Raw genomic sequence first — 21,222 nt, 5'->3', positions numbered from 1 at the left:
AAACATTTATAAAAAACTTATAAAAGTTTTCTATACACAAATCTGGTATCAATAAAAAGTACAGCTCACGGCACAAAAAATAAGCCCTCATACCACCACTTATACAGAAAAATTAAGAAGTTATAGGTCGCCAAATTAGAAAGATTTTAAATGTACTAATTTGGTTAAAAAGTTTGCGATTTTTTTAAAATGCATCAATAATAGAAAAGTATGTTACCATGGGTATCATTTTAATAAGGAACATGTCATTTTTACCATAAATTGTGCGTCGTGAAAATGAAACCTTCCAAAATTTGCAAAATGTAGGTTTTCTTTTTAATTTCCCCACATAAATAGTATTTTTTTTTGTTGCGCCATACATTTTATTGTAAAATGAGTGATGTCATTACAAAAGGACAACTTGTTGCGCAAAAAACTAGCCCCATACTAGTCTGTGGATGAAAATATAAAAGAGTTATGATTTTTAGAAGGCTACCATGTTTCCCAGAAAATAAACCCTACCCCGAAAGTAAGCCCTAGCAGAAATTTAAGCTCTACCCCGAAAATAAGACCTAGGCCAGGGGTAATCAACTGGCGGACCGTAGTCCAGATCCGGACCCCAGTAATGCCCGCAGACACACCGTCCACCACTGCCCTGTGACTAAAATTAATATAAGACCCGGTCTAATTTTCGGAGAAACACGGTAGGAGGAAAAAATGAAAATGCAAAAATAAAATATGCCTGGTCCTTAAGGTCAAAATGGGCTTTGTCCTTAAAGGGTTAAAAGAGTCCCTGCTGGCTCTGTAAGTAGTCCCCTGGGCGGAAAACTATACTTACCTAGTCCCGTCTTCTCAGTTTTAATCATGCCCCGTCAGCACCCCCTAACTTCACATCCTTACCATCCCTGCTGACAGGAAGTCTCCCGGGGATAATGAGGATGAAGATATTACCATATATATCACGTTGTCATGTGTTATATATGGTAAAATGTCATAATTGGTTCCCTTTAAGCAAATCTTAATGTATTCAAACATAAGGTCAAGAAACGCACTGTAAACACATAGCTAATACATAATACAAAGCTTGTACACTGTGAAACTATACTATAACAATAGTACCTGAAATTCATCTGCACACTGAAACCTAAGCTTTATTCATTTGTAACTAAGTTGTTCATCTGATGAGCGGCAGGGGCCATATTCGAATTTGCAATACTTTGTAAATATATGGACGAATATTCATCCTATGTTCACAAAATTACCATATTTGCTATGTTTGTTCACTTTTTTCTTCAATGCGAAAATCGTAATGAAATTCATGTAGTGCACATGTGTGATTATATTCACTTAAAAGAAGGGAGGGATCAATGTCCTCTGGAAGGGCCGATATTTGCGAATATTTGCATATACGAAATATTCGCGCTCCACACCGACTCACACAGTAAATAATATTGGAGCCTTCTTTGGACCACAAGCTGGAAGCAGGGAGGGATTATCACCTTTTTTTTTACACAGTGTACATCATTGTTGTGAGTTGTACTGTGAAGAAAAAAAACTAATATTCGTCATTACGAATATATAGTGCTATATTCTAAGCGAAATCGCGAAGTGCCGATATTCGCGATAAAAATTTGCATTTCGAATATTCGCGCTCAACACTTATACTCAACACTGCGCTGATAGCAGAGACGAAGAAAAACAGCTGGTAGCAGTCAAACTATGCTATTACCCTTATTAATCAGAATTATCTAGAAAAATAAACTTATATGGAGGATATAATCTTCACGGTAAAAGCAAACTTATATGAACTTATATATAAACTTATATGGAGGATATAATCTTCACGGTAAAAGCAAACTAGCTAATAGTACATACTTAGAAAAGTTAAAAAAAAGAAAGAGGCATCTGCCTCACCCTACTTTTAGTCATAGTTCCCTCCCTAAGTGTTCTAAATATTCCTTAGTAGCTAAAAAGCATGTTTCCAGTAACACAGGAGCTGACAACAAGAAGAGAGTATAGGAGAAAGGATTATGGTACAGTGCCTCTGGCTCAGCCTATGTATAAGACTTAGAAAGTGAATGGGGAAGCAGCAGGAAGGAGGTAGCTGATTGGTCAGAATACAGAGCACAGCTTTCTAGGTCCACACCCAGGAAGAGCCGGTTCACACAGTGGTGTTGCGACCGGGGTGCGGGGGGTGCGGCCCGCACCGGGTGACACCATCCTGATGGGGTGACACCAGGTACGCCCCCGGTCCTCAATTGCGCTGTCTCCGTACTATAAGCACTCCGTACCCCCCCCCCCCCGTCCTCACTTGCGCTGTCTCCGTACTAGTAGGACCATCCCCCCCCCCCCGTCACCTGCACAGTGAACCAGCCTGCGCCACAACGTCTTCTGTTGCGCCGGCCCGACGTGCCTCCGCAGGGCCGCGCAGGAGGACGTGACGTCACTCTCAGAGCGCCCGGCGAAAGGATCGCTGCGCTGGATGGGTGAGTGAGTGTGTGTCTGTCTCACTCTCTCTCTGTTTGTGTGTCTCTGTCTGTGTGTGTGACTCTCTGTGTGTGTGTGTGTGTGTGTGACTGTGTGTGTGTCTCTGTGTTTGTGTGTGTCTGTCGCTATCTCTGTCTGTGTGTGGCTCTCTGTGTGTGTGACTCCGTGTGACTGTGTGTGACTGTCTGTGAGTGTGTGTCTCTCTGTCTGTGTGTGTATCTCTTGGACTGTGTGTGTGTGTGTCTCTATCTGTGTGTGTGTCTCTGTGTTGTGTGTGTATGTGGGTTTTGTGTGCGGGGAGGGGGGGGGGGGTTGTTTGAACCAGCAATCTAATGTCGGGAGACTGGCCTATTGTGGGGAACATGCAAGGGAACCTGCGGCCTAATGGGGGGAAACTACTACCGAATGTGGGGAATCTATGCTACCTAATGTGGGGAAACTGCTACCTAATGTTGGAAAACTGCTACCTAATGTGCGAAAGCTGCTACATAATGTGGAAAAAATTCTAACTAATGTGGGGAATCTGTGCTACCTAATGTGGGGAAACTGCTACCTAATGTGTGGAATCTATGCTACCTAATGTGGGGAATCTGTGCTACCTAATGTGGGGAAATTACTACCTAATGAGGAGTAACTGGTACCAAATGTGGGCAATCTATGCTACCTAATGTGGGGAAACTGCTACCTACCTAATGTGGGGGAACTGCTACCTAACTTAAGTGGGGGAACTGCTGCCTACCTAATGCTCCCCCCCTGGCAGTAGCACCCTCATTATCCACCAGCAACCCCCCCCCCCCCCAGCAGCAGCACCTCCATCAGCAGATCCTGATGTGGATGATGGGGGTGCTCCTGCCAGGAGGATGACCGTGCCGATGGATGATGGGGGTGATACTGCCAGGGGGGATGGACAGTAGCACCCTCATCATCCTCCAGCAACACCCCCCCAGTACTAGCACCCCCATCATCCACTAGCAACACCACAAGATATATATTCAGAGGGTACAGTATGTGGCAGATTTATATTCAGAGGGTACAGTATGTGGCAGATTTATATTCAGAGGGTACAGTATGTGGTAGTATTATATTCAGAGGGTACAGTGTGTGGCGGTATTATATTCAGAGGGTACAGTATGTGGCAGATTTATATTCAGAGTGTACAGTATGTGTTGGTATTATATTCAGAATGTACAGAAGTGTGGTAGTATTATATTCAGTGGGTACGGTGTATGGAAGGTTTATAATCAAAGAGTCTAGTGTATAGTAGTATTGTATTTAGAGGATACAGTGTCTGGCAGGTTTATAATAATACTTGTTTTCATATAGAGGATGAGAAAGCGCTGACATAGTGAGGAGACATCTGGGCATCACATTCTACAGACAGAAGTTTTAGCTGGACCAGGCGGTATGTACGATCTGAATTAGATAAGGAAAGAGAAGAAGTCACCTGTAGTCACTGATATCATTGTGTATTCCCCTCACTATAGAGAAGACTTCACCTGTAATCACTAATATCATTGTGTATTCTCCTCACTATAGAGAAGACGTCACCTGTAGTCACTGATATCATTGTACATTCTCCTCACTATAGAGAAGACGTCACCTGTAGTCACTGATATCATTGTGTATTCTCCTCACTATAGAGAAGACGTCACCTGTAGTCACTGATATCATTCTGTATTCTCCTCACTATAGAGAAGACGTCACCTGTAGTCACTGATATCATTGTACATTCTCCTCACTATAGAGAAGACGTCACCTGTAGTCACTGATATCATTGTGTATTCTCCTCACTATAGAGAAGATGTCACCTGTAGTCACTGATATCATTGTGTATTCTCCTCACTATGTCCTATCAGAGCTGTAGTCACTTGTAAGTTCTACAGTTATGGTGAGTGAAACTACAACTCCCAGCATAACCTTACCACTTCATAAAGGGGTACTCTACTGGAAAACATTTCTTTTAATCAACTGGTGCTACAAAGTTAAACAGATTTATAAATGTCTTCTACTTAAAGGGGTATTCCGCCCCCTAGACATCTTATCCCCTATCCAAAGGATAGGGGATAAGATGTCAGATCGCCGCGGTCCCGCTGCTGGGGATCCCCGCTGCGGCACCGTGCTATCATTACAGCACAGAGCGAGTTCTCTCTGCACGTAATGATGGGCGGTACAGGGGCCAGAGCATCGTTACGTCACGGCTCCGCCCCTCGTGATGTCACGGCCCGCCCCTTTCAATACAAGTCTATGGGAGGGGGCGTGGCGGTCGTCACGCCCCCTCCCATAGACTTGCATTAAGGGGACGGGCCGTGATGTCACGAGGGGCGGCGCCATGACGTCATGCTGCCGCCCGTCATTACGCACAGAGCGAACTCGCTCTGTGCTGTAATGATAGCGCAGTGCCGCAGTGGGGATCCCGGGGGTCCCCAGCAGCGGGACCGCGGCGATCTGACATCTTATCCCCTATCCTTTGGATAGGGGATAAGATGTCTAGGGGCGGAATACCCCTTTAAAAAATCTTAATCCTTTCAGTACTTATTAGCTGCTGTATAAGTGATTCACAGGAAGTTCTTTTCTTTAATTTATTTTCTGTCTGACCACAGTGCTCTGTGCTGACACCTCTGTCCATGTCAAGAACTGTCCATAGTAGGAGCAAATCCCCATTGCAAACCTATCCTGCTCTGGACAGTTCCTAACATGGACAGACAGAGCAGTGGACAGACTGGAAAGAACTACATAACTTCCTGTGGAGAATACAACAGCTTATAAGTGCTGTAAGGATTAAGATTTTAAATAGAAGTCATTTAAAAATTTGTTTAACTTTCTGGCACCAGTTAATATAAAAGTAAATGTTTTCCAGTGGAGTACCCCTTTAAGTAATTCTGGGAGCTGTATATTTAAATGGTGAAAACTTCTTTAACACTTTCCCATTCTGTGGCAACTGGTATATATCTGATTACTATACTAGAATTTCTCACAATGCGCTACAACAGTGGTGTCTGTCACAACAGGCTAAAAACTTACTGAGGGGGGGGGGGGTTGGGGGGAAGGTATGGGGTGACACCATTTTCTACCGCACCGGGTGACACCAACCCTAGCAACGCCACTGCGTTCACACAACACGGATATTTACATTTACAGACATCGTGTAGTGTGAACTAAATGACTCAAAATATGCAATTTGACTGCTACAGCTTACACAAATCTAGAGCAGCCTGATAAAAGTGGTATTTTTAGGCTGCAAAAGATGAAAAAATAAAATTTTGGAAGGCCAAGATACCGTGTATCTGCAACATGGTCTGACACTGCCCTAGTGATGTTCAGCATGCTGTAATTAACATGTGACATTCATTTCATATACATATTTTTTAATCTGTCACTGGGTCTAAAGTTAATTAATGCATTGAGAAGGAATTAGCAGTAAATGAAAGTCAACAAGTCATCTTTACAGAGTATTTGTAAAAATGGGATTTTTTTTTAAAACACCATCTGGAAGTATGAGTGAGATTTAATTGCTTAGACCTCCACAAGGTAAAGAATTTGTTTGCTTTGTATGTATACTAGCTCCAGGCAAAATTGTATTTAGAAACCTGGCTATTATATCTTTCAAAAGGCAAATTTACATGTCTTTTTGTGGTTTTGAACACCTGTTTATGGTCTTAAGTATTGAACATTAGTGAATTAATAATTAAAGGCCCTAGAATGAGGCTTTACGTGATATTCTAATATGAACAGCCAGTATTAAACAATTTGACATGCCGCTTAATGACAGCAGCATAATAAAATATTGATGTCATTAGTCATTGATTTATTCCTCCATGTAATAGAAATAGGTTTCTTGTTATAAATGCACTGCAGTCCCTGGTTGATCTACAACAAAATAACACAGGACAGACAGCAAAAATCAATGGATAGCTAGCTACTGAAGGCCAGGGAAAAAAACAATAGTAAGCACCCCTAGGGCTGTAGAAACAGCTACATACCTGCAATAGGCTAAGGCGCTGTTCACCGCAGCATTGCGGTTTCAGTTTATAAAGGAAGCCCCAACACTGTGCCAGATCAGCCACATAACGGACAACAGTAGCACCCAACAAACTCTGGGGTACATTTAGCATTGCAAAAATAATGTAATACACTTTTACAATACCTGCGTGTGATAATTACAAAGATGTACTTTGTGTGTATATATATATATATATATATATATATATATATCTGAAATGTAGACACTAAAATACTTTAATTTATTTGCCCCTAGGTATTAACCCCTTCCTGCTATAGGAAGTATTCATACCTAACACGTTCGCGCGCTGGGACATATGCATACGTCCTAGCGATCTCCGGCACTGCCACGGGCAGTGCAAGAGATCGGCAGCGGGACCTGGCTTTCAATCACAGCCAGAGTCCCGCCGCAGCTGCCAGAGCCGCGATCAAACCTTCTGGGATCCATTCGAGGGGGGGTAAAGGAGAAATCTTTAAAACAGCTGTTGTGCTGTGTCGTGGCATGCCGAGAAATACTATGTAGGGGAAATGTATTAATAAAGTTACTTCTATGTTTATTGGGTAAACATTGGGAAGTGCGGCCAATATATTGAAGGCCACAAGTACAGCTGTCCTCCAGCAGTTTTTTAGAGTATTAAGATAAACTGCTCTCTTATAGCATTATTCAGTGCTGATATCGTTGCCCATATACATCGTAAGTAAAATTCTTTTCTATTCCGCTATCTTTTATGGACACCTAAACCTTTTCCTTGGTATATGTTTTGGTACTTTATCCCACACCTTAATCTCCATTCTCTGAAATCTGCACCTTATGATGGCTGCTGCTATTTTTTCAGCTCGATCAGATACTTAAAGGGGTACTCCGGTGAAAACCTTTTTTCTTTTAAATCAACTGGTGGCAGAAAAGTTACACAGATTTGTAAATTACTTCTATTAAAAAATCTTAATCCTTCCTGTACTTATTAGCTGCTGAATACTACAGAGGAAATTCTTTTCTTTTTGGAATGCTCTCTGATGACATCACAAGCACAGTTCTCTCTGCTGATGTTATTATAATAATGTTTTATTTATTGTTGTCCCTTAGCATACATCTGCTATGCATCTGCTATGCATGGTTGCTAAAATGGACAGAGATGTCAGCAGAGAGCACTGTGCTCGTGATGTCATCAGTGTTCCAAAGAGAAAGGAATTTCCTCTGTAGCATTCAGCAGCTGTATACTGTTCACCTATACAGTATGCCTCCAGTTTCCCCACTACAACTCCCAGCATGCCCTGGGAATTGTAGTGGGGAAGCCTGGAGGGACACTGAATAGGTGAACTGAGGGGGAGTGGGTTGAGCGGAGCGGCGGGGCCGGGGGGGGGGGGGGTTGCGGGCTGCGCGGCGGGAGGGGGTACTCTGGGTGAACTAAGGGGGAGGGGGAGCGAGTTGAGCGGCACGACGGGGCCGGGGGCGGGTGGGTTGCGGGCTGCGAGGCCGGGATCGGTATGTGCGGCCATCACAGATCCGGTGTTCACCTATACAGGGTGCCTCCAGTTGTTTCCCCTCTACAACTCCCAGCATGCCCTGACAGCCAATAGATGTCAGGGCAAGCTGGGAGTTGCAGTGGGGAAACAGCTGGAGGCCCCCTGTATAGGTGAACTACGGGTGGAAGTGCCGGCCCCAGCAGGCATCAGTGACGTGGTGCCTGCTGGGGAAGTCTGCCTGGTAGTGAGCACGCTACCAGGCAGACAAAGAAGCATTTTTAATATGTAAAAAAAAAAATTAAAGGCAGGGAGGGGGTTAGGGATAGATGGGTAATAGGCAGGGACAGAAAAAAAAAAGTGATGGCGGGAGCTATCCTTTAAGATTTTTTAATAGAAGTAATTTACAAATATGTTTAACTTTCTGCCACCAGTTGATTTAAAAGAAAAAAAGTTTTCACCGGAGTACCCCTTTAATACTACTTAACGTGAAAAGAATATCTTATTCTGAGCATTCCGATTACAATACTTTCTAAGGCATTATTTTGTATTATTTGATTCTGTTATCTATTTTTATGTATTCTCACCAGTCCCGGAAGTCCCGGCAGTATTAACCCCATAGATGCCATGATCAATCCTGATCACGCATCTGTGATGTTGACAGGGGGAGCGTGGGTCGCTGTTGGTTGCTATGGCAGCAGGAGGTCAGATCATGACCGCCTGCCTGCTATGGAAGCCTTTGAGATCCAGCCACAGGCTGGATTGCACAGGCTGTACTGTGTGCAGCTTATCGGGTCATACTGTGCTGCAGTACAAATATATTACAGCATAGTATAACCTGTAAAAAGTGTAAAAAATTCAATAAAAAAGTTCTTCAATAAAAGTATAGATCAGAGCCAGATATTAAATGTTTTTTCCTTTTCTAATTGGCATCTATTTTCTGATTATAATTTTTTAAATAACATTTTTAGTATATTATTATGAGGGCATCCAACTTAGTCTAACAAGTATTTAGAGATATGCTATACAGTGAGCACCATAAACATAAACACAATAGTCTAGCCCATACTCTATTGACATAAATAGAGGCATTTTCTAGGCATGCTCCGAGACATGTGCAGGTCAGTCCACAGGGAGGACAACCATGAAGACCCTGTGTTATCTATATATTGGTGTCATGTTCTCACTGTAATCCTGCCTGTATTGAAAAGGAGGAAACTGCTGGAAAGTGATCTATACAGAACAGGAAGTCTCCGCTTACGATTAGGCATGATGTTCAGGCTGAAAATTGCCAGATTTAAGGATTACTTTATCATATAGATATGAAGAAAAAAATTATAATTTACCAAAAATTCTTAAACAGAATGTTCCAAAAAAAAGTCCCACAAAATAGTTGTATCATCTTAAAAAAAGTGTATAGAAAACCAAAACACCCCTTATACCAAGACCCAAGAAAAATGGAATACAGGACCGATCTTATAAACTCATGGACAGGCTTGCAGTTAAACATAAGTGAACACATCTAAAGAAATAGAAGGATTTCTCAGGCTTGACTAATTGTTATGTGCAGGAGGGGGCTTCCCCACTTCATTGTATGTTGGATGGCAAAGCTTTTGATAAAAGACATCAAATACTATCTCAGCACCATGTCCTGGAATGAGCTATAGTAATTGGTGATAAAGCTAATGCATTACTACCCACATGAGAGTTGTGTTGATTTTATTTTTATATATTTTTTTACAGTACTTTAGGGAGACCTTTAGAATCAAGGACTGAACTTCTCTATTTGAAAATTTGTGGTTGCAACATGAAGAGAGGAGAAAGCAGGGGGCTACAGAAGGTCAATATACTACATCTGTTCTGCTAGCACGTTCTGTCTCCTCGTCATGCAGTAAAATGCTCAAGAGTCCTTATTGTGAGAAACCAAATTGCTCCATTTTCAGTCTGCATTAATGAGAGTCTTGAAGGAGTTCGACTCATTAGCTGCTAAATCATTACACGGCACAAGGTAACAGCTACCGGTCAAGAATATTTCTCTCTTCCTTTACATAAAATCTGTCTTCACGGTAAGACATATATATAGAAACCTGCAATTATCCTGTATTCTGCTGACGGGACACAGAACCCATTAGATTGCTGAAGGCTCAAGCACAGATATGCAACTATATAGCAGTCAGATTGGCTTCAGATGCCAGCTGACAATTGCATTTTGTTGGTCTCATTAAAGTCATTGATTTAACACAAGAAAAGTGAAGATGGCTTTACAGACAATGACAATTGCAAGGAATATTTTATTACTTAGCCAATCTAAAGTCTACCTAAATGACGGATCTCAGGCTTCAGATGAAGACCTTGAAACTTATTTGACTTGGGTTTTATTTAGCAGTCTAGAAAAGTTATGTAATTTCTTCATTAGAAAGACAAATGAAGAACAATAGAAGTAGAGTTCTCTTTTAAATAAGCTTTGATTAAAGTGAAAAATGTAAAATATTTGTATTGTTACGTGCTAAACTGTGAGAACAAGCTACTTATTGGATCGGTTACTAAGCCTGAATACACACCTTGTTGCAACAAACGCATATAACACCATGTGAAAAATCTATGCCAACATATACCGCGGTGGACTGTTAAATATACACACACAGTGGTCCCTCAACATACAATGTTAATCCGTTCCAAATGGACCATCGTTTGTTGAAACCATCGTATGTTGAGGGATCCGTGCAATGTAAAGTATAGGACAGTGGTCTACAACCTGCGGACCTTCAGATGTTGCAAAACTACAACACCCAGCATGCCCGGACAGCCAACGGCTGTCCGGGCATGCTGGGAGTTGCAGTGTTGCAACATCTTGAGGTCCGCAGGTTGAAGACCACTGGTATTGGAGGTTATACTCGCGTGTCCCCGCCACTCCGGACCGTCACCGCTTGTCACCACTGCCCTGGATGTCGCCGCCTTCCATCGCTGTCGCCGCGTCCCCGTGGTGTCCCCGACACTCCGGCAAGGCCTCTGCTTCCCCGGCATCCTTGCTCTCCGTCACCGCCATCACATGGCAACGCATGCCGCTCCTATTGGATGATGGGACAGCATGCGCAGCGACGTGATGACGACGATGGAGAGCGCCGACGATGCAGGAGATCCCGAAGAGGACGCGCCGGAGCCCCGAGGACAGGTAAGTGATCGTCAGCGGACCACACGGGGCAACGTAAACGGCTATCCGGTGGCAGCTGAAGCAGTCTGCGCTGCCGGATAGCCGTTTATGCGATGGCCCCGACATACTCTGAGAGGCCATCGTATGTTGAAATGATCGTTTGTCGGGGCCATCGTAGGTCGGGGGGGGGGGGGGGGGGCGGGTCACTGTATATATATATATATATATATATACATATGTATATGTATATATATATATACCTTCATTTTGCAGGATACTAAAGCACTGAATACTACCCTTTTTTAGCCCCGTTAAATAAATAAACATATTCATGCAGGAAATGGACTGAATGTTGTCAAACATAGTTGACTATGTTTTCGCCATCAAACGCAACAGGTCACCATAGTATAAATGATCATAACTTTTTGACATGTTGCTGGCACATATCTCTGAAAAACACTAAAATACAGAAAAAAAATTCAGCAATTGCTATCATATTCATAATGTTGGACTGCAGTACTTTGAGCCAACCAGAGGAATTCATTCTTAAGCCCCCCCCCCTTTAGTCATACAGAGGGGTTATCCAGGAATAGAAAAACAGAGCTACTTTCTTTGAAAAACTGCTCCCCATCTCTCTCCAGGTTGGGTGTGGTTCTGTAGCTCAGTTCCATTGAAGTGAATGGAGCTGAGTTGTAAAACCACACCCAACCTGGAGACAGACGTGGAGATGTTTTTCAAAGAAACTAGCTGTGCTTTTCTATTCCTGGATAAACCCTTTAACTCAAAAGAATAATATAAACCTTCTGTGGCAAAACATAGGAGAGAGGGGGCCCATAGAAAAGGTTAAAATTAGCCCTCTATTATGGTGTCTGATTTTACCCCAAGGACAGAAAGGTCTAGTTTTATTTCCTTTGCTTTCCTTGACCTACCAGTCAGTTCCCCATCCATTAATTTGCTAACAATTCAGATAACTAAAGAGAAGAGTTATAGACAGTTTCCAATAGAAAATGAATGGGACCTCTCTCCAATGGCCCCAAAGCAGCTGTATTGTCTAGCTTTAGATAGGGATAGAATCTTGTGGTCCCTTTGGCTGCATCATTATTATATAAAACCTTGGCCTACTTTGGTGTTTAGTTTTAACATGGATAAGGTACAGCAATAATATAAAGGTACTGTATTTCTGTGTAGCAAACACTCTTATGCTAAAGGTTTCTCATGACCCCTTCTCATTTTCCCAAGTAATGTAACAACTTGACATTTGTACTGTAGGTTTAGTATATGTTGATTTATAGATAACATCAGTATAGTTCAGCACTAAATAGGCATTCAGTATTTATAAATGTTAAACAAATCATGATATACCAAGGTCAGATGACTCTAGTTGCTCTACAGTAACGGTTTTTGGTTATGTAATTCATGACATCAACTATTTACCTTGACAGAGTGATCTGGAAGCTCTGGTATCCTGCTATGAAAGAAGCCAGTCTGGTCAAGCTCTGCTTCCCTGATCCACCAACACCAACCAGCAAAGCATTTCCTTGTGGAGTCCGGATGATGCGAGATATTTTTATAAGGTGAATCATTGCATCCTGAACAATTAAAAACAAAGTTGCTTTTACTATTGGTTATATCATATCATTTCAACCCAAATACCACTCCATATGATATAAATTTTCAGTATGCTTGAGTATGTCTAGTATGTCTATGAGTATGTCTAGTGTGAGTGCTGAAAAATATTTGTCTAATAAATTGTCAATCATGTTTTGTTGACAAATTGCACCAGTTGTCCTTAATGGTGATAAAAATGATTTAATATGGGCAATATAGATATAACATGAGGTATGTTTTTGTCCGGCACAAACAATGTCTGCCATTTGATCCCTTGTACCATTATTTCTCTTTACAATTTTCCTGTTTTGCATCACTAACAGAGCCACAGACACAATGGGTGGAAACCCCTGTCAAAAACGATAATCTTTTTTGTCTATCATGACCCCTCCTATAGACGTGAATGGAGGGGCGTGGCGTAATGTCACTAGGGGGCGTGACCGGGATATCAGTAGGGGGCGTGGCCGTGATGTCACGTCCCTGTCTCGGAGGCAGCGCCCGGCACAGAATACCGGGGGCTGCACAGACATCGCAGGGGTCCCCAGCAGCGGGACCCCTGCGATCATACATCTTATTCTTTGGATAGGAGATAAGATGTATAAAGTCAGAAACCAATAGATGGAAGTAATGATATGCCAATGGGATAACTGATTTAAAAAATATTTGTGCTTTAAGGTAGATATTACTTTCATGAATGACTCTAATGATAATTGTGTTGTCACATTTCAATTGTATTATAAATTCTAAGCCTAGATACAAATGACATCACATATAATACGTCTGACCCTATGGCAGCCTATGACAGCACAGCTGCCCGATAGACATCAGAAACCCTTTAGTCATCGCAGAGGTCTGTACGATCACAGAGGTCTGCATCACCTTCATTTTCTAATTGCCGCTCTCTGCATTTCTTGACGTATTTTATAACAATCCTAATGCTTCATTTTAATTGCCTTTAATTCGTTTTTACAGTGACATTTTTTAGATGTTCTGGATTTTTTTCTTTGTATATTTAATACAAAAACACAAATTAGTTCTCAGTGCTTTCATTGTATGCTACAAATCATTTCAATGCCTCCACTTACAATGACACAGAACAATCCAATTACCTAATTTACATTATATAATAGATCACAATACAATATAATGTTTGTGCTAATTACAATGTAGCATTAAATATATTCCATGGAAACCTGTAGTGCATTGACAATATCTGGCACCATGGTCTCCCAAACTATTAGCTCAGTTATCCCATTATCACGGAATGTATAGAACACAGTTACACTTTCAGGATAAGGAAAAGTAGCTGCTGCCCAACTTTTACTAGTACTAGATAGATACAATTAGATAGATACAATGACATTCTGAATTGCACATTAAGGTTCCTTTTTAAGAGAAGGAAACACCGTTTTAGGCAACTGGTTAGATACAATTGACTTCGGCGTGTCTGTTGTCCTCGGTGTCATGCATTATTTAAGAGCTGCTGCAAGCAGTGTTTTTGTAAGCATAAGAAAGTCAGCCACCGCTATTTAAAGGACATAAATTTACATAGGCTGGATATCCTCTAGACTATGCGGAGGGATTTGTCTTGTATATTTTTATTCCATATGTTTAGGCACTAATATAATTTCTAACATGCGTTTGATACATATAGAATGTGATGTAGAAAAGTCATGTCTAAACTAAGATGAGGGGCCACATTGTATTCAGGCTCCTGGTTATCTGGGGTATGTTTTATTTTCAGCACAGGAGCGCGTCACGACTCCCCCCCAAAGAGGAGACCACCATGCCCCCTCCATAAAGCTCTATGGGAGAGCTGAAGAGTTCTGTGATGATCTAAATATAGGTAGCTGTATCTCAATCCACATATGACTGGAAAAAGGGCTGCAGTGTTATAATGTAAGGAGCTAGAGCCCAAAGTGACAACTCTTTTCACATAATAGTAAAAATGAACATACAAAATTCTGAGTTGCCACTTGTGTGACATATTTTAAGATTTATTATTCAGCCATTTAAAGGCTATCTTTGCCTTCTACATAAAGGGCTGCCCACTTTTTTGAGCTGTAAACAGTGTGCGAACATAGCCTAAGGGGCTGAATAATTTGACACCAAGTGTGGCCTACACATTTTTTTGTGCAAAACAGAGGCCTGCACAAAAATTGTGCAACTTTTCATAGTCTGGGATTAACAAAGACAAAGATAGCAACCACCCCCCAGGTTTGTCAATTTATGCGTGATTATTTTTTCACAGCATATGAATAAGATTTGTTAAACCTTTACCTACCTCTCACACATCTCACTGCAGCCCAGTGAATCACTGCATCAGCCAGTGATTGTCTGAGCGCAAAGTTACGTATTGGGCCCCAGAACCAGGAAGAAGACCAGGGCTGGGGCTCAATACAAAATGTTACAGCTCAGCCAATTATTGTCTTAAGTGGGACACTGGGAGACCACTGATTTGCTGAGCTGCACTGTGATGCATCAACCCCAGGCACCAGGAAAAAGATTGCAATGGAGGCCAGGAGCAGCAATACTGGAGGCACCAGGTGACTATGGTAGGTAAAAAAATGCAGGCAGCCTGGAAATATATATATTTTAAATGTTTTTTCTGCTGGATAACCCCTTTAAAAGTGTTAAAATCATCTACAAATTGTATTAAGAAAAACAGGATGGTGCAACTGGATGTAACAGAAGGCCTATCCTGCAGCATACAGTGGGGATCAAAAGTTTGGGCACCCCAGGTAAAAATGTGTATTAATGTGCATAAAGAAGCCAAGGAAAGATGGAAAAATCTCCAAAAGGCATCAAATTACAGATTAGACATTCTTATAATATGTCAACAAAAGTTAGGTTTTATTTCCATCATTTACACTTTCAAAATAACAGAAAACAAAAAAATGGCATCTGCAAAAGTTTGGGCACCCTGTAGAGTTAATATCCTGTACTGCAACCTTTGGCAAGTATCACAGCTTGTAAACACTTTTTGTAGCCAGCCAAGAGGCTTTCAATTCTTGTTTGAGGTATCTTTGCCCATTCTTCCTTACAAAAGTCTTCCAGTTCTTTGAGATTTCTGGGCTGTCAGTCACACACTGCTCTTTTAAGGTCTATCCATAGATTTTCAATTATGTTGAGGTCAGGAGATTGTGAAGGCCATGGAAAAACCTTCAGTTTACTCCTCTTGACGTAATCCCCCGTGGCTTTTGAGGTGTGCTTAGGATCATTATCCATTTGTAGAAGCCATCCTCTCTAACTTCAGCTTTTTCACAGATGACATCAAATTAGCATCCAAAATTTACTGAAATTTTATTGAATCCATTTTTTCCTTCTACTCGTGAGATGTTCCCTGTGCCACTGGCTGCAATACAACCCCAAAGAATGATTGATCCACCCCGATGCTTAACAGTTGGACAGAGGTTATTTTCATTAAATTCTGTTCCCCTTCTTCTCCAAACATACCTTTGCTCATTCCGACCAAAAAGTTCAATTTTAACCTCATCGGTCCACAGAACTTGTTTCCAAAATGCATCAAGCTTGTCTATATGTTAATTTGCAAAGTTCAAATGCAGATTTTTGTGGTGAGAACGTAGAAGAGGTTTTCTTCTGATGACTCTTCCATGAAGACCATATTTGTACAAGTATCTCTATATAGTGGAATAGTATACCACAACTCCAGTGTCTGACAGATCTTTCTGGAGGGATTGTGCAGTCAAACGTGGGTTTTGAATTGTTTTTCTCACAAACCTGCGAGCTGTTCTGTCTGATATTTTTCTTGGTCTTCCAGATTTTGCTTTAACTTCCACTGTTCCTGATGACTGCCATTTCTTAATTACATTCCGAACAGAGGGTATTGACATCTGAAAATGTATTGCTATCTTCTTATAGCCTTCTCCAGCTTTGTGAGTGTCAACTATTTTCAGTTTCAGATTTCTAGACAACTGCTTAGAAGAACCCATGATGCTGATTGTTGGGGCAAGGTCAGATGAGTCTGGGCATTTAAAACCTTTGAGATTGACATCATCTGGTCTTCCCAGATGATGACTGAGAACAATCCATGCGCAGGTCTCAGCTTTGCAAAGGGGGCAGTGCATGCTATAAATTCTGCAGGGTGCCCAAACTTTTGGAGATGGCATTTTTTAGTTTTCTGTTATTTTGAAAGTGTAAATGATGGAAATAAAATCTAACTTTTGTTGACATAGTATAAGAATGTCTAATCTGTAATTTGATGCCTTTTGGAGATTTTTCCATCTTTCCTTGGCTTCTTTATGCACATTAAAGAGGTACTTCGGTGCTTAGACATCTTATCCCCTATCCAAAGGATGGGAGATAAGATGCCTGATCACGGGAATCCCGCCGCTGGGGACCCCCGGAATCTTGCACGGGGCACCCCGTTTGTAATCAGTCCCCGGAGCGTGTTTGCTCTGGGTCTGAATACTGGCAACTACCCGACCGGCGGCGTGTGACGTCACGCCTCCACCCCCGTGTGACGTCACGCTCCGCCCTTCAATGCAAGCCTACAGGAGGGGGCGTGACAGCTGCCATGGCCGGATGAAATACTAACTAAGTACGAAACGGAGCTTGTCGTCTGTGGTATCCCCCCTGCATATGTCCCCTCCCTAAGGTATTTTATGTGAGTATTCACTTCAATAAAGAAGTTGGAAGAATTGAACATGGTGAGTTGCCGGTTTTTCTCTATTTTTCTTGTAACATTATGAAGTTTCCAACCCTATATAAAGTAGCAGGTAGCTACACAGGGCCCTTTAATTTCTGGCAGCCTCCAAGTCTGACTGGGAGCACATGGTAAGTGAGCTTTTGCACCTTGTTCACACTGGTGTGGTGCTGTGCAGCGTCCATTGCTGCTGTGGCACCGTGTCTGTGGGGAGGTGTGGCCCATGGACTGGTTTGAGTGGTATTGGAGCCACTCTGCCAGTGGGTCGTTCCCCCTGTGGGCACTGGTGTCACGGCAGTGGTGGTCACCGCCAGTGCTATGCCATTTTATGCTAGGGACGTTAGGGACCCACACTAGATAGGTGGCCTTGACGTGGCGAGTGGGCTTGTACCTTTTGATCAAAATGTATACTAACAACCTTTAAATTTATGCTGAGAAGCAAGTAGATCAAAATACAAAATGTAGAGGTGCAACCATGTCTGTTTTCTCTACTTGAATTTTCTAAAACAGACATGTCAGGAGAGCTGACAGATCCTTTTTAAGCTGTAACATCCTATACCTGTACATTCACCAAGATTGCTTCAAGATAAGATACAGTATGTTTCTGCTGGTTTCCAAGAATTATATGCATGTTTGAAGACTTTCACATCTCCACTATATAGAGCCGTACTTGTGACTGTTACATAAATTATTTACAAGTGCTGTCATCTATTTACCTTGAAAAACACTAAATCCATTCTGGCTCCCCTGACTGTTTCATTGTACTGCTGCATGAATAGATTGAGCCTGTCTGAAAGCTGTTCAAATGAAGGAATAGGTTCATAGATTTTAGGTGCCTCCAGATCAGCATCATCTGGTTCATCTCCTGTTGCTTCTGGAGCATCACGTAAAAAGTCAACAAAATAAGACTCCTTTGTCATGCCTTGCATTAACTCTTCTCCATGATCCTCTGTTGCAATCTGTAAGATAATAAAATGAACAATTTCATGCCGCACACCAAGGTACAGTAGCAATCCCAAATGGGCCCATAATGCCTGAGTGATCCATTGTCTACACTGGTACTCAAGAAGAGAGGGGCACAATGATAGCACAGCTATCTTGCTATACAAATACACACTTCATTGTATTGTGCATATAGTTCATATACAATGTGATATGTAGCCTTTAAATGGTGCTGGCGATGGGAAAATCGGGGAATATCTTGCACTGAGACTCTGAAGCATCAAGTTGTGTCTTTGTTTATGAGTAATAGAAACAAAACACAAAATAAAAAATATAGCAAACAAAAAATAAAATAAAATGATGTATCACTAAACCCTGCACTTTGCCATTTAACTAAGGGCAGACAAAAACAAGTACTTCCAATAACTAGTGATGACTATCTATAAAGAAGAAATAACTTTACAATTCACATGAGCAGCAGTATCCAAGGTGGGTTGAGCTAAATGCCATAATATACATTCAGAATAAAGTTATAGTTATATAATTATTGTTATGTAGCAATGCAAGAAAAGGAACACAAAAAGAAAAATCATACAGCATGTACATAAGTTCCTATCTTTTTGTATGATCTGTGAATTTTAAAGGCCTGATTTAGCGCTCCTATTGAGCATGATGTATTCAGAGCACTCTTTTTTTTGGAAAATAAGGGAGCAAATTGTGCCAAAATGATGCCCATCCAGAGTCCTATCTACAGAACATGAACATCTTGTAGGAATCCTGTGGCAGAGAAAGACACACCAAGGTTATACCGCAAAGAACTAGATAAATCAAAAATAATTACCTTCAGCTTCATGTTCTCAAACCATTCCTTGTCTTTCTGGTCAACAAACCTGTCTGCTATGACACGTGTGCACTCATGCTGGAATAGCGCTACCAAGACGTCAGTATTGCGACAGATGTCAGATGTTACTGTTAATATCCCCTGCCAAATACGACTCAGATCTCGCAAGTTAAAGATGTAATGAAATTTCGCTGGGGTAGGCAGCATCTGCAGAAGAAATAAAGATGAGCTCTTATAAGAACAATTATCCATAATTAGCAATATGTATTGCAAGAAGACATCAATCTATCGAGTTAGGTGAACACTAACTTTTCTTGTATAAGATGCCAAAAGGTGTGTTCATTTTGTTAAAGGGGTATTCCAGGAAAAAGCTATTTTTTAGGTCAACTGGCTCCAGAAAGTTAAACAGATTTGTAAATTACTTGTATTAAAAAATCTTAATCCTTCCAATAATTATCAGCTACTGAAGTTGAGTTGTTCTTATCTGTCTGGAAACAGTGCTCTCTGCTGACATCTCTGCTTGTCTCAGGAACTGCACAGAGTAGAAGAGGTTTGCTATGGGAATTTGCTTCTACTCTGGACAGCTCCCGAGACATGTGTCATCAGAGAGCACTTAGACAGAAAAGAACAACTGAACTTCAGCAGCTCATAAGTACTGAAAGGATTAAGATTTTTTAATAGAAGTAATTTACCAATCTGTTTAAATTTCTGGAGCCAGTTGATATATAAAAAACGTTTTTACCAGGATAACCCCTTTAAATAGTGAACGTAAATTATTATGGTAAGGATATCTGAAGAAAAATATATTTAAAATATATGTAAGAGGGGTTAAATAGATACATATGCTCTATCTACTATTAGAAGTTATAATTCATGTGGCTAGTTATTAAGTATTATAGACTGAATCCCTAACCCTGTGGCCAACCAAAGTGGTGGCTTCCTGAAAAGATTATTAGGCTGCTTCAAAGTGTGAAAATTACATTATACATGTATGTATTTATCCAGGGGGAGACTACATGAAAATAGTCCTTATGAAAGTAAAAATAAAACTATTACATGAATGACTGCACAATGTAAAATACGGTATGTGCGCACAGTCAGCATCACCAACACAGTGACTCAAGTAGTGACCTGAGTAATTATGACATCTTATATCTTTCTATGTCAAAAAATAGAAAGAAAATAGGGGGGGGGGGGGGAGATTTATCAAAACCTGTGCAGAAAAATGAAAAAAGTTATCCGATTGCTTGCCATGAGTAACTGGTTAACTTTTCCTCTGCACAAGTTTTGATAAATCTTCCCTTATAGTGCCTATAAAAGCTAAATTAAAATTATTTTATGAACATATGTCCAGTGAGAAGTAATTGAGCCTTACTGAGCCCTATTGTAAGTCATCATATAAATCTATTGTGGCACAAAATAAATTTGTGCCAATTAAAGGCTTTATACATGGGATGATTATAAGTCGCATTGTCCCATGTAAAATACCCCATTGGCCATTCTTTGGGTGATCACCGAAAATTGCTAGCTGGCCACAAATTTCCCTGTATAAACAGAACGTGCGGCCAACAACCATGTGAGTAAAGAGCCACACAAATGATTCAGCTGTCTAAAAGGCAGCAGTCAGTCTATCTAAAAGTACCCTTACATCTCTAAGAATTATCAAGTGTCCGCTGCAAAAATATCTACTACTACAAATTCTTTGGAGCAAGGAGATTGGAATGGTTACCTTTATTTTAGTAGCCTGCCACACTTTGCGAGTTGTAGGTACCAGTTCAGAAGCCAGGTTGCACACTTCAAGAGGGAATCCTCTTTGCTCACAGAAGTAGCCCTGAGCCACTGTCCGGAATATCTTATCAATAGATGAGTTGGATGGGAGAGTGCAATTAAACACTGTGAACTGACGTTTCAATCTTTGAGGGATGTCATTTCGACCACCTCCTGGGTGAATCATGGCCGCCACAAACTGGATGTCAACTATGCTGGTGAATTCTCCAGGTTTTTCCAGGTTGTAAAACCCTTTTTGTTCCATCAGCTGCCTTACGATTTCATTAGTGATCTATAATTCCAGCAGGAACACATAGAAAA

The 21,222-nt window shown here is 41.2% G+C and overlaps 1 protein-coding gene across 3 annotated transcripts in view; it reads right to left on the bottom strand.

Moving 5' to 3' along the window:
- Positions 1 to 21,222, bottom strand: part of LOC130273684 (dynein axonemal heavy chain 5-like) — a 334,039-nt gene that overhangs the window by 109,606 nt on the left and 203,211 nt on the right. For all 3 annotated transcript variants that reach the window (XM_056520899.1, XM_056520897.1, XM_056520898.1), the window contains exons 53-56: positions 20,864 to 21,193; positions 19,135 to 19,341; positions 18,068 to 18,310; positions 12,512 to 12,666 (exon numbers count right to left, since the gene is read on the bottom strand). In XM_056520899.1, coding sequence (XP_056376874.1) covers positions 12,512 to 12,666; positions 18,068 to 18,310; positions 19,135 to 19,341; positions 20,864 to 21,193 — 935 coding nt within the window. The remainder of the gene's footprint in view (positions 1 to 12,511; positions 12,667 to 18,067; positions 18,311 to 19,134; positions 19,342 to 20,863; positions 21,194 to 21,222) is intronic.

Source organism: Hyla sarda, chromosome 5 (genome assembly GCF_029499605.1).
Source record: "Hyla sarda isolate aHylSar1 chromosome 5, aHylSar1.hap1, whole genome shotgun sequence".
In the NCBI taxonomy this organism is placed as follows: Eukaryota; Metazoa; Chordata; class Amphibia; order Anura; family Hylidae; genus Hyla; species Hyla sarda.
Note: the sequence above shows the minus strand (reverse complement) of the source record. Positions and strands in the feature narration are given on the sequence as shown.